The sequence below is a fragment of the Telmatherina bonti genome (assembly GCF_933228915.1).
Source record: "Telmatherina bonti genome assembly, chromosome: 2".
Taxonomy (NCBI): Eukaryota; Metazoa; Chordata; class Actinopteri; order Atheriniformes; family Telmatherinidae; genus Telmatherina; species Telmatherina bonti.
This window is the reverse complement of record NC_136620.1, coordinates 10,519,381-10,536,427: the sequence shown is the minus strand read 5'-3', so window position 1 is coordinate 10,536,427 and position 17,047 is coordinate 10,519,381. Positions and strand designations below refer to the sequence as shown.

The 17,047-nt window shown below is 42.2% G+C and overlaps 1 protein-coding gene across 1 annotated transcript in view; it reads left to right on the top strand.

Moving 5' to 3' along the window:
- Positions 1 to 17,047, top strand: part of jph3b (junctophilin 3b) — a gene marked incomplete at both ends in the record, with an annotated part of 81,673 nt that overhangs the window by 43,919 nt on the left and 20,707 nt on the right. The window contains 2 exons of the mRNA XM_079260296.1: positions 11,019 to 11,143; positions 16,035 to 16,993. Of these exons, the coding sequence (XP_079116422.1) occupies positions 11,019 to 11,143; positions 16,035 to 16,993 (1,084 nt within the window). The remainder of the gene's footprint in view (positions 1 to 11,018; positions 11,144 to 16,034; positions 16,994 to 17,047) is intronic.

The window sequence follows — 17,047 nt, the reverse complement described above, 5'->3', positions numbered from 1 at the left end:
AAAGAGGTAGAGCTTAGAGGGGGGCTGTAAGCATCATGGTGGATGATGACATCAAGCGAACTCTGAGCTTTCTGTAGCTAAGAGCTAACCAAGCTAACCCCGAGATAATGGGAGCTAACCAGCTAACGGAGGTAAGCGGGCTAAAGCTAAGTCATGTTGTTAACCGGCTAAAAACCATGGTTGTTCTGCGTTCTTCTGACTTGAAGCGGGACATCAGTTACCTGTCAATCAAAAGGACACGCCCCTAAATATGTCAAATTTCGAGATTAAATTACTATTAAACTGGCGAGTTAGAAAAAAATTCACTCCCCCCCCACAGTTGTCATGAAGGTAACCCTGACGTATTAAACCTAACATGGATTTTTGAACCAGGCTGTAAACATGTTTATTTCTGCTGTGAAGTTGGTCTTTTTAACATGGGAGTCTATGGGGCTTTGCTCTGTTTTGGAGCCCCTAGTGGATGAAGGGGAAACTGCAGTTTTATGCACTTCAGGACTACCGCCAGAGGTTGCCCCTTGATCACAACACTAAAAAAGTAACTATAACCTGAAATATGTGATTCAGCAACTTGTAGAACTGCTTTCCCTGGATTTTATCAGTCCCACTTTGTTGATTTCGGTCCACTCTTTACGATGTTACTTTGCACTTTGGATGATGTTGGCGCCTTGACTTTTCATTTTGATTCAGTCTGTTGTCGATTTAATGTTGTGTTTGGATAGTCCCTGTTTCATGAGTCAATTTTAGCCAAGCTTGCAGGCTGGATGTGACTGTGCAGCAGTTCATCCTCCTAATATTCTTTAAATAAAGTTCACAAACAGCGTGAAAGGCCACAGAGCTGCTTGCTGACTGTATACAGACGAAGCCATGGAAAAACAGTTGATGCAGATATAGTGTACCGACTGTCTGATGGACTCACAAGGCGCCAGTAACAAGAGAATAAAAGGATATGTTTTTAATTGGTTTAACGGGTGCACAGGGCTGGCAATCAGGAACTTTGAATGCTAGCAGTGTTGTCAGGAAGGTGATTCTCAGAAGAGTCTTCAATCAGATTAGAATTTCCATCATATTCTATGGGGGGGTCATGTAGAGAGGTGTTGTGAAGAAACGGGAATTGGTCACGAGATGCTGCAGCAACAGGGAAGTGATATTTGTAGCCAGAGTCTGGAAGCGAGTTGGTACATTGAAGGATGGGTGACGTGTAGTCAGATGGCAGGGACATCAGCAGAGATTAAACAAGGTAATGACTGATGTCGGGGTAATGGACAAGCAGGAAGAGTCAACGGTGTCCAAGGAGTGAGAACTGAGGTCACAATCTAAGGCAGGATCCAGATCCTCAAGCCTTAAAAAGACCAGTTTGCAGACAATCTGGCAGGGGAGGGCAGTGTTGGTTGATTGTCTGTAGTCACCTGCGATGTCTCCATCCTGTCTTCCGTCCAGTTTATTTTGATGATTGCATCTTATTCCTCCCCCTGCCTCCCTGTCCTGCATTTGGGTCCCCTACATCTCCATGCATCGTGACACATTGTTCCAGAGGTGTTGTCATTTATTCAGATGCAGCTTTACACAGCTAAGCTGTGTCATGTTGCTTTTACAGAGAAGAGGTTTTCTCCTGCACAAGCCAGGCTTCTTCTGTCCTTTTCTAATCGTACTGTCATGAACTTTAACATTTAACAAGCTAACTGAGGCCTGGAGAGTCAGAGATGTAGCTCTTTGGGTGTTTTGTGGCTTCTCTGAGCGTTGCATGATTTGGCCTTCGGGTGAATCTATTTGGACATCTCTTTTTAAGCAGACTGGCAGCCATCTTGAATGTTTTCCACTAATAAGTAATCTTAATTATAGTTTGGAAATGGTCTCATGATTCTTCTCAGACTGACAGGCAGCAACAGTTCCTTTTTTAAGGCATTGTGCTCACGAACTGCTGAATACTGAAGAGCAGGAAATTGTCACTCATCCTAATAATAATCATTTAATAAAGTGCAGAGAGCAGTAAGAGGTGGCGTTTTTCACACTGTTTCTGCATTTTGACTTGATTTTTGTCTAGAAAAATAAGTGTAATCCATCATTCAGCGATTTCAACATCCTCTCAGTCTGAAGAATGAAACTCTTGATTCTGAATGGCAGCCAATACTCATGTTGTCAGATTAAAGTTAAACTCACTAAGGACACCTCATATCACTGATTTAACGAACAACAGAATGGAGCAGATGATGCTCTGGTCTGCCACCAAACTGATCCTGCCATGTGAATGTGGAGCTGAACTGGAGACTCGTCAGACCAGTTTCTCCATCTTCTATTGTCCAGTTCTGGTGAGTCTGTGTGAATTGTAGCCTCAGTTTCCTGTTCTTACTGACAGGAGGGAACCCGCTGTGGTCTTCTGCTGCTGCTGCTGTGTGTTTTAACCATAGACTGTATATATAGAGATGGACGTAGCCTCTGTGACATCACCAATAGGTTTCTATAGAGCTGAATTGAAGCTCAGTGGGCGGTTCCTACCGTCGCCATGTTGGCAGCATCATGCGCGTCTTCTTGCCCGGAAAATACAAATATACGCAAAGAGGTGGAGCTGAGAGGGCAGCCGTGAGCGTCATGGTGGATGATTAACATCGAGTGAACTCCAAGCTTTCTATTGCTAAGAGGTAACCTAGCTAAGCCTGAGATAACGGGAGCTACGCAGCTAATGGAGGTAAGCGGGCTAAAGTTAAGTCACGTTGTTAACCGGCTAAAAACCGCGGTGGTTCTCGGTTCTTCTTACTTGAAGCCGGAGATTGGTACCTGTCAATCAAAAGGACACACCCCTAAATTTGCCAAACTTCGAGATTAAATTACTTTTAAACGGGCGAGTTAGAAAAAAATTCACTCCCCCTACAGTTGTCATGAAGGTAGACCTGACCTATTAAACTGAAAATGGATTTTTGAACCAGGCTGTAAACATGTTTATTTCTGCTGTGAAGTTGGTCTTTTTAACATGGGAGTCTATGGAGATTTGCTCTGTTTTGCAGCCCCTAGTGGATGAAGTGGGAACTGCAGTTTTGTGCACTTCTGCATAGGCTTCACTTTTAACCACCAGAGGTTGCCGCTTGGTTTTAGCACACAACACATTTGACTTCATGTTGCCTTTGGCTAATCAGACACGTATGCTGACATGCAATGGAAAGATACCTAATAAAGTGTCTAGTGAGTGTTTGGAGCATTAAATCATGAAAATGTTAAAACAATGAAACCATGGGCTTAAACCAATAAAATACTCTCTGTAAGTAGGTTTACTTTTTAAATTCTGCATTATCGGCTACACTTCCATGAAATTATACAAGAGTTGGTGTTGTTCCATCTCGTACCTGGGCTATTTTCAGTGTCGGTGACTTACAAAACTCCCTTTCATGTTGAAAACATCATTGCTTGTCCTTCTTTCCCTCTTAGTTTTGGTGCAGCGGTTGTCAGACTTATGGACAATGCTGTAATCATGCTGTCCCACAATTAAGCAGGCAGTGATTCATTGATGTTAACTCTGTAGCACCTTTTAACTCCATCTTCTTCTCAGTCTCTCCCCTGCCTTCTCCACTCTCCATCCTCACCCTCTGCACCTCTTCTTTGTCAAAGACTCTGCATCACCCCACTTCTCTCCCACTGCCCTCCATCTGCAGCTCTTTTGTTCTTATGGACAGGATGCTGTGTTGTATAATCCAGCCGTCTTTGACCAGGCAGCTCATTTCTCTCCAGGCAGAAGTGGGTTGTTTCTGCTCAAAGAAAGAAGGGGACAATCAGGTTTGGAGGAAAAGATGAGATGTCATATTAAAGTATTTTTATATGCTCATATGGAAAATGGTTCATTCCTGACATAAAAAACAGAGTCAGAGATGAAGCTCTATGATTCCTGCTTACACTTCACCACCTCAGCAGTCACACATGTTGGTGTTGAGTGTACTGTGGACCTGGCATAGCGGTGCTGGCACAGAGAAGCAGAGAGGAAAGAAATCGATAGCCATCGACATGCAACACTGCATCAAGACTGTTGCTGCCCAGAGAGAGAAGGAAGGCATGGAGAGACTGCTGTCTACAAATGGAGAGCCATTGGCAGGACAGAGTAAGCAAGAATGGAAACTGAGAGATGATGGTGAGACGAAGGGTGTAATTGAAAGGAAAGATCTATTTGACATAATCAGAAAGAAGCTAGGACAACGAGAGGCAGGTGGAAATGGGTTGTGAAGACAGAACGGCCAATTAGAGAGAAATGGAAAGAAAATGATAAAAAAGACATGAAAAGAGGGCTACAAAGGAGTTGTTGGAAGGGGATGTGAAAAGCCTGTCAGGCACAGCGGCATTGAGATGATTTATTTTGTAATATTAAACACATTTTCTAGCAAAAGATTGCACCTCTAAACAGAACCCCTCCATCATCCTGTATAGTAATTGTCATCCTGTTGCTGCTGAGTGGGGTATCATGTAGTATGTTGATCCTCCTGTGTTTGTCTTACTCTCTGATTCACTGTCTTGTATAACGAGATTTGTCAGCTACAACAAGACACATTAACAGATAGCCCAGGTATAAATGATGTCCACGCTGTTAATATTACCTGGAGGGGAAAAGCTTCATGCGAGTCTGAAAAGGATTAAATGTTATTACAAAATAATTTGCAATATTAAAAGAAAGAAAAAAAGAAACACAAAGATAGAGACAACATTTCAGATAGGAATAACCTAAAAGAAATGTATGGTAACCACAGGAAAAGACATCCAGAGGCAGTTTGATGTTGACAAAAATAGTATTAATGAGAACTTATTGTTTGTCATTTTCTTGCCAAAGTCACCTTGTAACTGATAATGGTAACTGATGCTGGGAAATGTGATCACTTGTTTAACCAAAGTTAGAAACTCATGGCTAACCCAACAAGTGGAACAGCTACAGTTGTGCTCATGTGTATTCATCCCCTTTCATAAAATAAAAGGCTGAATTTACAACAGTCACTCAAATAACTGGAGACTTAAAACAGGAACAATAACTATTTGCAAAAATATAACTTAGTAATATAAGACACTGTTTTTTTCATTTAATTGAGTTGAAGAAAGAAGAAAAACAAACAAATTGGTGCTGGACAAATTAGAGCAATTTTCTGTTGAACAGTGGGACAAAATACCTGTCAACAGGTGCAGAAGTCTGACTGAGAGGAACAGAAAACACCTGAATGTAGCGGAAACATTAAAGGGTTGTTCAACAAAATATTAGTTTATGACTGATGTAATATGTCATAAATTATCTTATTTGTTTGCATTTTTGAAAGAAGTATTTCTATTGAACCAGAATTAGAAAATAATGTAATGATTCTCATAAAATTTGTATTTATTATTACTTTAGTGAACATCAGCTTATTTTACAGGCAGCTGTTTTTTTTTTTCCTTCTTTAATGAAAGGGTATGAATAAATATGAGCATTACTGTACCTTCCCAGACTGGGCATTAGCATGCATTTGCTATATAGCACACAAGGCTAACAGCTAGCATCACAAAGCTAACATTTAGCATGTTGATGCGAACAATTCAAAAGAGAAGTCTAAATTCCTCACAATCTGTATCTCTGTGGTCTAAGCAGCAGCCCTAAAATGGTAAACACAAACATATTTTACCTTTTATAGAAAGATAATATTTATTTTGTATAAATAAACAAGGTTTGAAACGTAGAGGAAACATTTAAAAATCTGCCACTTTCATCTAAAGGATAAAGGGAAGGGAAGGAAGATGGTACCAACATTGAGCATTTCAGTATTGTAAGGCTGAGGAAGGATTTAATTATCCACAAAACTTTCAGTCACTTATTTTTTTACAACATCGACAATAGATATTGACAAAGTAGTTATTCAGTGTAAATCAATGCAAAGGTTTGGCAACTCAAAGGAACTGTAGATAAATCATAAAATTTGTTAACATACAATAAAGAATAAAAGTAGGAGTATTGTGATGTAAAAGGTTCTTTATCAAGCTCTTTCAGTTCAGTTCAATCAAATGCAAGAGAGCACAGTAAAGTGGTAGTAGAGCTCAGTAAAGTGGTAGTAGAGCCCAGTAAAGTGGTAGTAGAGCTCAGTAAAGTGGTAGTAGAGCGCAGTAAAGTGGGAGTAGAGCTCAGTAAATTGGTAGTACAGCTCAGTAAAGTGGTAGTAGAGCACAGTAAAATGGTAGTAGAGCACAGTAAAGTGGTAATAGAGCGCAGTAGAGTGGTAGTAGAGTGCAGTAGAGTGGTAGTAGAGCGCACTAGAGTGGTAGTAGAGTGCAGTAAAGTGGTAGTAGAGCCCAGTAAAGTGGTAGTGGAGCCCAGTAAAGTGGTAGTGGAGCCCAGTAAAATGGTAGTAGAGCGCAGTAAAATGGTAGTATAGCACAGTAAAGTGGTAGTAGAGCGCAGTAGAGTGGTAGTAGAGCCCAGTAAAGTGGTAGTAGAGCGCAGTAAAGTGGTAGTAGAGCGCAGTAAAGTGGTAGTAGAGCGCAGTAGAGTGGTAGTAGAGCCCAGTAAAGTGGTAGTAGAGCGCAGTAAAGTGGTAGTAGAGCGCAGTAAAGTGGTAGTAGAGCGCAGTAGAGTGGTAGTAGAGCGCAGTAGAGTGGTAGTAGAGCGCAGTAAAGTGGTAGTAGAGTGCAGTAAAGTGGTAGTAGAGTGCAGTAGAGTGGTAGTAGAGTGCAGTAAAGTGGTAGTAGAGCGCAGTAGAGTGGTAGTAGAGCGCACTAGAGTGGTAGTAGAGCGCACTAGAGTGGTAGTAGAGCGCAGTAAAGTGGTAGTAGAGTGCAGTAGAGTGGTAGTAGAGTGCAGTAGAGTGGTAGTAGAGCGCAGTAGAGTGGTAGTAGAGCGCACTAGAGTGGTAGTAGAGCGCACTAGAGTGGTAGTAGAGCGCAGTAAAGTGGTAGTAGAGCACAGTAGAGTGGTAGTAGAGCCAAGAAAAGTGGTAGTAAAGCTCAGTAAAGTGGTAGTAGAGCCCAGTAGAGTGGTAGTAGAGCGCAGTAAAGTGGTAGTAGAGCACAGTAGAGTGGTAGTAGAGCACAATAAAGTGGTAGTAGAGCACAGTAGAGTGGTAGTAGAGCACAGTAAAGTGGTAGTAGAGTGCAGTAAAGTGGTAGTAGAGCGCAGTAAAGTGGTAGTAAAGTGCAGTAGAGTGGTAGTAGAGCCCAGTAAAGTGGTAGTAGAGCGCAGTAGAGTGGTAGTAGAGCGCAGTAGAGTGGTAGTAGAGCGCAGTAAAGTGGTAGTAGAGCACAGTAAAGTGGTAGTAGAGTGCAGTAAAGTGGTAGTAGAGCGCAGTAGAGTGGTAGTAGAGCCCAGTAGAATGGTAGTAGAGCACAGTAAAATGGTAGTAGAGCACAGTAAAGTGGTAATAGAGCACAGTAAAGTGGTAGTAGAGCCCAGTAAAGTGGTAGTAGAGCCCAGTAAAATGGTAGTAAAGCCCAGTAGAATGGTAGTAGAGCACAGTAAAATGGTAATAGAGCACAGTAAAGTGGTAGTAGAGCCCAGTAAAGTGGTAGTAGAGCCCAGTAAAATGGTAGTAAAGCCCAGTAGAATGGTAGTAGAGCACAGTAAAATGGTAATAGAGCACAGTAAAGTGGTAGTAGAGCGCAGTAGAGTGGTAGTAGAGCGCAGTAGAGTGGTAGTAGAGCGCAGTAAAGTGGTAGTAGTCCCCAGTAAAGTGGTAGTAGAGCACAGTAAAGTGGTAGTAGAGCCAAGAAAAGTGGTAGTAAAGCTCAGTAAAGTGGTAGTAGAGCACAGTAAAGTGGTAGTAGAGTGCAGTAAAGTGGTAGTAGAGTGCAGTAGAGTGGTAGTAGAGCCCAGTAAAGTGGTAGTAGAGCCCAGTAAAGTGGTAGTAGAGCCCAGTAGAGTGGTAGTAGAGCGCAGTATAGTGGTAGTAGAGCACAGTAGAGTGGTAGTAGAGTGCAATAAAGTGGTAGTAGAGCGCAGTAAAGTGGTAGTAGAGCGCAGTAAAGTGGTAGTAGAGTGCAGTAGAGTGGTAGTAGAGTGCAGTAAAGTGGTAGTAGAACGCAGTAGAGTGGTAGTAGAGTGCAGTAAAGTGGTAGTAGAGCGCAATAAAGTGGTAGTAGAGCGCAGTAGAGTGGTAGTAGAGTGCAGTAAAGTGGTAGTAGAGTGCAGTAGAGTGGTAGTAGAGTGCAGTAAAGTGGTAGTAGAGCGCAGTAGAGTGGTAGTAGAGCGCACTAGAGTGGTAGTAGAGCGCACTAGAGTGGTAGTAGAGCGCAGTAAAGTGGTAGTAGAGCCCAGTAAAGTGGTAGTAGAGCCCAGTAAAGTGGTAGTAAAGCCCAGTAAAGTGGTAGTACAGCCCAGTAAAGTGGTAGTACATTTAATTTTAACGAAGAGAGTCAGGCTTCTCCACAGCTCCACATATGGGATGATTTAAAACTGAAAGCAGAGTCTTAATGTTTAGTTTTAACTCTGGAGACAAAAAGCAGTCCTGTTGCTGATAACTGAAACGTTTGTCAATTACCAGACAATTGGGGGGCCGAGAACAATGTGGATGAAAAGTTGAGAGAAGCAGCGTCTGAGTCAGCTGTAGCTGTCCGATCGATCTGTTAGGCACACTGAAAAACACATTGTTAGGGAGCTTACACACCAAATACACAATGAGTTTCTGCTGTTTTATCTGTGCCATTTTGTAAAAGATATAAACCATCCCCTTCTGCACTGGAGAGGGATGTCCTCCTGTGGAGGCAGATGTTGTACATAATGTCCAGCAGTTGTTGGAAGCTGATTTGTTTGTTCAGATGCTGGTTGGCATCATAGAGACCAGTGAAAAAGCCTTTTCTTGCAACTGTATCTTCTTAAAGGTTCAATATGTAAGAGGCCTCACATTAATCAAATCTACGATGGAAGCGTGACTGATATATAGACATATATGTAAATGTGTGTGTGTGTGTGTGTGTGTGTGTGTATTATTTGGCTACAAATAATGTCCAAAACTGAAGGGGCCCAATATATATATATATATATATATATATATATATATGTATATATATATATATATATATATGTATGTATGTATATATATATATATATATGTATATATATATATATGTATATATATATATATATGTATATATTATATTAACAAAGTTGTCTAAAGGCATATTTATAACTACAGCTGATTCCATTCAAACAATTGTCGTCCAGTTTGATCCAAGTGAATCCAAATATGAGCCACATACATGTCAACTGCCTTCATGGTAGCCAATTTATAAAGGAAAATTGCTTATCTAGAGTAATTCAGCTTTATTTTTTGTATATATATCACTCTTTAGGAAGCTCAAGGGGAATTTACAAATACAAAACTAAAGTGTTGTTATGCCAACAAGTCAGCCCAACCCACTCACACACACACACACACACACACACACAACAGCGGACAGCTATCGAGAGGACAAACCAGAGAACTATTAATAATATTGCACAAATAAAAACATCAACGCTAAACAACGAAAGTATAAAGAAGAAAAACAAATGTAAAATAGTTAAATAGTTTACAGTTGATATGAGCAGAATAAAGGAATAATCCTTTTATTCAACAGACCGCATCAAATCTTTTCTTCAAATCAGTCCTCCATCCTGAGTTTGTGCGGAGTGGCAGGGCATGGTGGAGAGAAATAACCTCCAGCAAAACCAGTTAGGAAGGACCATCTGCCATGACCAGTTGTGGGTGGAGAGGACAGGATAGTGAAGACTGAACACTCGGTCTGACAACAGAAAACAGGAGAGGGAACTGTTCAAACTCAGTAAGATATTTATTCTAAAGTCAGTCTTCTATGGGAAGTGTGCAGCGCTGGGCTCCGTAAGACCGAGCATCTCTGTCAGCCTGAGCCTGGGTCATCAGGTGTGAATTACTTTTACCTTCTTGTCCCCACCCGGAGGTTGGACTGACACCGAGCAGTAAATGGCTGGTTATCACTGATGTACGCCAACCACTGTTCATATCTACTGTGACACACCTAAAATGACTGATATGTCTTAGTTACATCCGGTTCTTGTTCATCAGTCACACTTTGTGTTCTGAGTCACATTATTTTAACACAACTTCTAAACCACAAATACGACAATTAAAAACATATTGCCAGTTATTACAACTGTAAGCCAAGGAAACCTGCTGATGAAGGAAAAGAAAAGCACAATAATAATGTTTTATATTAATACGGAGAGATAAGGGTAAAGAGAAAAGTGCAAGGTGCTCAGTGCATCATGGGACATACACCCAGCAGGACCTTGTTTAAACATGGCTGGTCAACCAATAACAGCTCATAAAAACTGCTCAAGAGTCTCTGAAGGAACCCTCAGTGCCTAAAACTGGGAACCTTCCTCTGAAACTTCATATTCAAAATCTTATTGAGTATTATCTGGATGACGTCCTGGTGCCTGAAACCACATGACGGACCATGAAGTTTAATGTCCTCTTACCTCAGTGGGTCACAACTGTGTTCTGGGCTTTGGAGAAGAAATAATAACACAAAATTGTTTGTTACTGTATTTTATGTCTATAATTAATCTATAGGTGGGTTAGAAGCTCAGAAGTTTTCTTTACCTTCAGTAGAAAATAAAGCAATGACAGATGGCTCATGTGTGCAGAAAGTTGAGCTGGTCAGTCAGACTGATTTAGCTCGGTGTGATAATCAGCTCCTGTCCATCCGGCCTGCGACTGAACGATGAGGGTTGCCAACTTCGTTGTAAATAAGGATAAATCTCTCCAACTTAAATGCAAAGCAGGTCTGACAGGGTCAACAAGATTCCTTTGGAAAAAGACTGAGATCATAAGACTTCAGCTTTTTGTCTAAAACACAAACACACCAGAATCCACTGTGGTGTTAACGGAGGAGAAGTTGTGAAAAGTGAAGCGTGCAACGCTTATCGTGCACTTGCACTGTTCCAAAGCTCAGCCTCTTCGTGGATATAGTTATGCAAATCAGACAGTTATTGTGTTTCTCTTCTATTTTTAGATTTTAAACGCTTTAAAGATTCGCTTCACCTTCTGTACTGGATTCATTGTGTTTTTACGTTTCAGGACGGCTCACGCGCAGGGTAAAGCTGAGGCGGCGATGGGAGCGGCTCAGAAAGCCCAGGAGGAGAGTCGCATGGCGAGGGTCACTGCCAAGCAGTTTTCCCCTTCCTTCCAGCACCCTGGAAACGGTGGGCTCACACACAGAAATACACACAATCACCAACTTTTATAAGCCAGGTGGACTCCCATCTGACAGCACATGTGGGAACACAGGCATGACCAAAAAAACAAGAAATACATGTGTGTTATATATATATATATATATATATATATATATATATATATATATATGTGTGTGTGTGTGTGTGTGTGTGTGTGTGTGTGTGTGTGTTGGTGATAAAGGTCAGTGTCAGCCACCCTCCAGCTTTACGATTCTGACTCTGTCAGTCACACCTGTAGAGCGCTGCAGGTATCCAGCACATATGAACATGCATAGTGACACGCACACACACTGACTTTATGACACATACTGTACACTCCAACAGATCACACACACATACACACACACACACACAGTGTGACAGTGATTGCTCTTTTTGCTGTCCTGTTTCCTCCTGCCACTAAAACAACCCCTCTGCTCCATGTTAGTGTGAGAGCATCTACGTCAACAGGTGTCGGCGCTGACATTTACTGCAGCAGTGTGTTTTGATGTCCCGAACATTATCATCATCTTCATCAGCTATCCTACTGTTTCCTTCGCATCTGTTTGCAGATAAAAGAATAAAAGGACTGCGTGAAAAGTTAAGCTAAAAAGGTGGAACTTTTCTTTTTCCAAATCTGAGTCACTTGTTGGATTTTATTGTTTAACTAGAAAAACTGTTGTTTTTAAAAAAAAAAAAAAAAAAAAAAAAATCCAACCCTGTAACTTTGTCTGTTCACAGCACAAGCTCCAGCAATGCAACATCAGCATCAAACACTTTGGATAATATGTATTTAATATGCAGGGTTTATGAGAAAAAATTCACCATATTTTGGTCGATTTTGAAAATATTACTCTGATAACTTCGTTTTGAATGTGTGTGCGTGCAGCAGACATTTCCTTTCTGCAAACACATCTTCCTTCCAGCTCGACTGACCATTTCTCCCAGTTCATCCGGGAGGATACTGAGATGTTCTCATGATGGCTGAGAAAATATTCCCATCAGCACATCCAGGATCTTTTGCAAACCCTCCTCCCAGTTGGAAATGTGTGGAACACCTCACCAGGGAGACGTCCAGCTGCCTCCTAGCCAAATGCCACCCCCCACCCATGATAACATACGTAATGCAAACTTTACATTCATAATCAGCTAAACATATGATGCCACATTACACTTAACTGGACGTCTCTCTGCTTTAGGCCTTTGCATTTTTTTTTTTTACTTTCTCTTCTTCCTACGACCTTCTATTAGTGTGTTTTGTCGACCTAAAGCATTTATTTGTGTGGCAGGCAGATTTCTTTACTGCAGGTCCTGCTTTCTCTCCAAGTTCACCATGCTGCAAACAACGTCATGGACAACACCTTCCTTTAAATGGGGAGTCTTTGCACCTGCTGTTCATTTATGCAATCACTTTTCATAAATCCCCTGCAAACCGTGGTTCAGCCCCACGTGCAAAATTCTACATTGTACGTGCAAATTACTACACCCACATTGGATCAGACCCTGTATGTAAGAGATAATGCCCAATGAGGTGTCCATTATAAGAAATGAATGGACGATGCAGAGGTGTGAACCAGTTGCTTTCACGTCGTCTAATCATTTCTGATCATACCCGGGTCACTTACGAAAGAAGTATTATATCAATTATTAATACGTTAATGTTGAATTTACTGTTAAAATCATAAGTTTTTCACAAGAAACAGCCGAGTGGACTATTTAATATCTCTTGTTGTGACCTGTTGCCAAGGTAACGCCTAATTAGGGGTGGGAAGTGAGATGATTGCTTAACGTTATATTACTTTGTATTAAGTATAATAATTTCAGAGGGCAAGCGCACCTCTACTGTGTGTTCCGAGGATGATTCTAATCCACAGATAGTTTCATAAACATTTCATATTATCCAGCATTCACTCTGATCATTTTCTATGTCATCAAGCGAGTAAGTCCATCCTAAATCGTTTTTATAAATGTTATCCACCATTCACTCTGTATGAAACAAATAAGTAAGACAGAAAGATGAACTACTTTAAATGAAATGCAACCTTTGATAGTGATACCAGCATGTCCCTCATGGTGACATTTGAAGGACCGAGATTTACCTTTTGTGGATCCTGGCCGCTGCTGGTTGGGACGTAGCGGGACAACAATATGTTGCTCCCTTCTCGTCTCTCCTGGATTGACGGAGACCAATAAGCCTGCAGGCTGGTTTCACAGTGATGCCCCGTCACAGAAATGATCTGGTATGTCTACAGAGTCGGCCCACAGCTGTATGTATGTGCTGAGTTTCTGTTGCCATGGTTACCAGCTAGCGTTTGAGCCAGCGCAATAATTTAGAACGATCAGGCGATGTGACTGGATTTTTTGATAGGTGCCCTACAACACTTTTTAATGGACAGCCCACAGCCAATCAGGATCAAGTTTTTACCCAGACCATGGTATAAATCTCAAGTAAACATCTTAGTTACCCGTTATCAACATATATCATATATAGGTAGTGTATCAACTAGTTTGTCTTTATGAAGGGCTTGGTTCATGAAATTTATACATGTTTTGTAACCACATCTTCAGAGCTGCTCTGCAAAGTGGGAACACTCATGGTGTCTATTTGTTTTCAGCTGCATGATGCTGCTGTAAGGAGTTGAAATTCATATGTAACAGGGGTGTTTTGCATCAACTTACATTAGTAAATATTGAATTGACAACATACAAAGGGGGTTTAAAGGGACAGTACACAAAACTGTGGATTCATATCTTAATAATCTGTTTGATAATTTCTTGTGAATGTGTTTAATCCATATTTGTCAGTACTGGATATAAAACATGAGTTATTACATGACAGCTCGGGTCAAGTGCGCTCTGTAACAGTTCATCCCATACCTTTAGTCCTTATTGTTGTGAAGTTATGAGTCTTAAAAGTTCACTGATTTCAAGGTTCAAAGAGGAGTTTTCAAAGTGTTCTTAATGACGTTCAGTGTGTTGTTCTCCGAATGAAGACCACTGCAATTATAGATTTGGTTTAGTGAAAGCGAAAGTAAGTGTTTTTCTCATCTGATTGATAAAGGCCTTCATTGGTTCAGAGAAAATGTACATGTGAAATGAGACTTTTTGTTTTTTTCGTTTAGCTTTTTGGGAACTATGTGCCAAAAGGAGTCACCTTTAGAATCATAATATTGTTTAGTCTCAGACATTCATATTAGCTTGAAACAGACGCTCAGGTCTGCCAAGATGATGCTTCAGGTCACGATGGAAATAAAGTAAAATAAAACTAAATAAAACAAAATGACAAAAGTTTTATTGAAGTAAAATCAGAATGTAAAAATGATTCACTTTGTCCAGTGTTTCTCAATCTTGTTCCTCAGGGACCACCGCCCTGCATGTCTTAGAGACATCCCTACTTAACAGCTAACACACCTGAATCAAAGGCTCATTGGCAGACGTACAATGTACTTGATGAGCAGTTTAATTAACCTGAATCAGGTGTGCTGGAGTTGGAAGGAACTAAAACATGCAGGGCAGTGGTCCCTAAGGACCAGGGTTGAGAAACGCTGACTTAGTCTGAAATGAAACATGAAGATCCTGGTAGTTTTCATGAAGATGAAGGTAGTTTATGTTTTCTCTCGCCCTTCCTGGATCGTAGTGGTGTTTCTACAGTGAATTAGGGGTCCATTCCTGGATTTCCTGGCTCTGACCCTTCATGGAGCTTCATGATCAACATCAGCTGATGACTTCCTGAGGAACTTACCTGCTTGACACCTCTCTTAAAATAAAACTACTCATCTTCTGTTTTATTTTAGCTTCTACTTTTACAGTTCCTGATCAGACATGATGTTCCTAATCCCTAGATTAATCAGTGTTTTTTCTTTTCTTCTTCTCGTGCATTGTGATAGACCAGATGATTTTCCCCAGTTCACCCCAGTGTTCCCTATCCAAACTCCAGCTTACTTCCACTATGGTTCATCTCTGAATCTTCTCTTATTAGGAAGTGACGAGTTGTTTTTAACCATCATGAAAAAACACATTAAACAGTAGTTTTAAAACGTCTGTGCGAACAGCATAACGTCTTGGTCAGACCCTATTAAAAAGCTGCTTCTGCCCGTTTAGCAGAGCAGTGTTATGCACTCCCTTGGACCCTGCTTACATAAAAGCAAGTGGGGGGGGTCACCTTAGCAACCATCTTTTATGATGAAATATTCCATCATAGCTGCCCCCATAGACCTTGTACAATATTAGACATCATGTCATCTCTGATAAGAGGTTATAAAAGAGGATCATTTAGCAAGAGGCTTTTTTAGGCTCAAAGGGCCAATAGGAAGAACTGTCAGATTGTAGCACAAGAACTCTTTGACACTTACAGGAAATTACCAGAAGTGTTTGAAATATGGGGAAGTATCAAATGGGAATATAAAGCACTAAAGAACTAAAGCTTTGTATCTTTTACTGATCCCATCGATTAAAGTCTGGCGGTCTAGCCAAAATACAGGGGTTGTTCCCTGCTCTACTCACTGTTTGACTATACCATAGAAATATAAAAAGATGGACGTAGCCTCTGTGACGTCACCCATAGGTTTCTGAAGAGCTGAATTGAAGCTCGGTGGGCGGTTCCTACCATCACCATCATGGCAGAGGCATGCATGTCCTCTCGCCCGGAAAATACAAATATGGGGAAAGAGGTGGAGCTTACAGGGGGCTGTGAGCTTCCGAATGTCGAGCAGCGGCCCTGCTCTGAAGCAAAATTACTTTTCATCTTAGTGAAAATCCAGATGTAAATCATGCTTCGGCGGCCTGGTGAAGCTCAACAAAGTACCTTGTTATTAAAACATAACTACATGACTACATGCTCTTCATCTCCCTAACTGTGCGTCCTCTTTCTCGTGTCCAGGTATGGAGGTGCAACGTCCCAAACGTCAGGTATCCAGTGAAGTGGAGGGTGAGGGGTTGTCGAGTAGTGCCGGTACAGCAGAAAGCCCGGATCTCTACATGAAGAGTGTCGGCTCTGATGACCCCTCTAATGATGCTGCTACCCCCGACCTCAGCCCGCCGTCTTCCTCGCCGCCCCATACGCCGCCTCCTCCTGCCAGGCCGTCACAGCGCAGCAAAAGTGCCCGTTTCCACCGGCAGAGCGCCGTGGACCACGGGGATAGAGGGAAGGAGGGAGGGGAGAAGGGTGAGAAAGGTGGGGCGCAGACTGAGATTCAAGTGTTGATGGAGGGAGGTAGCGGGGGAGGTGAAGGAGGAGGAGGAGTAAAAGGGGAGCATCCCCGGGCCAACAGCTGGAGTGAGGACAGGAGGAGAGGAATGTTGTCAAAAGCAGGGAGTGGGGTGAGTGGGCGAGGAGCGAGCCGGACCAACGGACACAAACACAGCTCCTCCAATCACAAATCACGGGAGCATGGCTCGTCCAATCACAGACAGGCCAGAGGGGACAGGCGGTTGGAGTCCTCCTCTTCTGCCACGTGGACGTCCGGGCACAGGAGCATGCACGGCAGGGGGGGACGCCTTCTAGAGCAGGACGAGGAGAAAATTAGCAACTATGAGATGGAGATGAAGCCTTTACAGCTCAGAGACTCCACCACCACCCACAAGCCCCATGGGCACGGGGAAGAGAAGCACGGGCACGCCCACGGAGAGGGGCGCTCGCACGGCGTGCAGCGACAGAGGCATAAGAACCGAGATGGGAGGGAGGGGGGCAAGGACTCAGCACACAACCCTGACAGACCGGGGGAGAAGATGGATTCACGGCCTCTACGCCGGGACCTCACCCTTTCCCCCCCTCTGAAATCCTCCCCCATCACACCGGAGCAGCAGGACCTCAGCATCACGCAAAGCAAAGGCAACTCGGTAAGGAAACGCACTTAACTTTCTACCACGTAAACACAAACACCTCTACAGGAG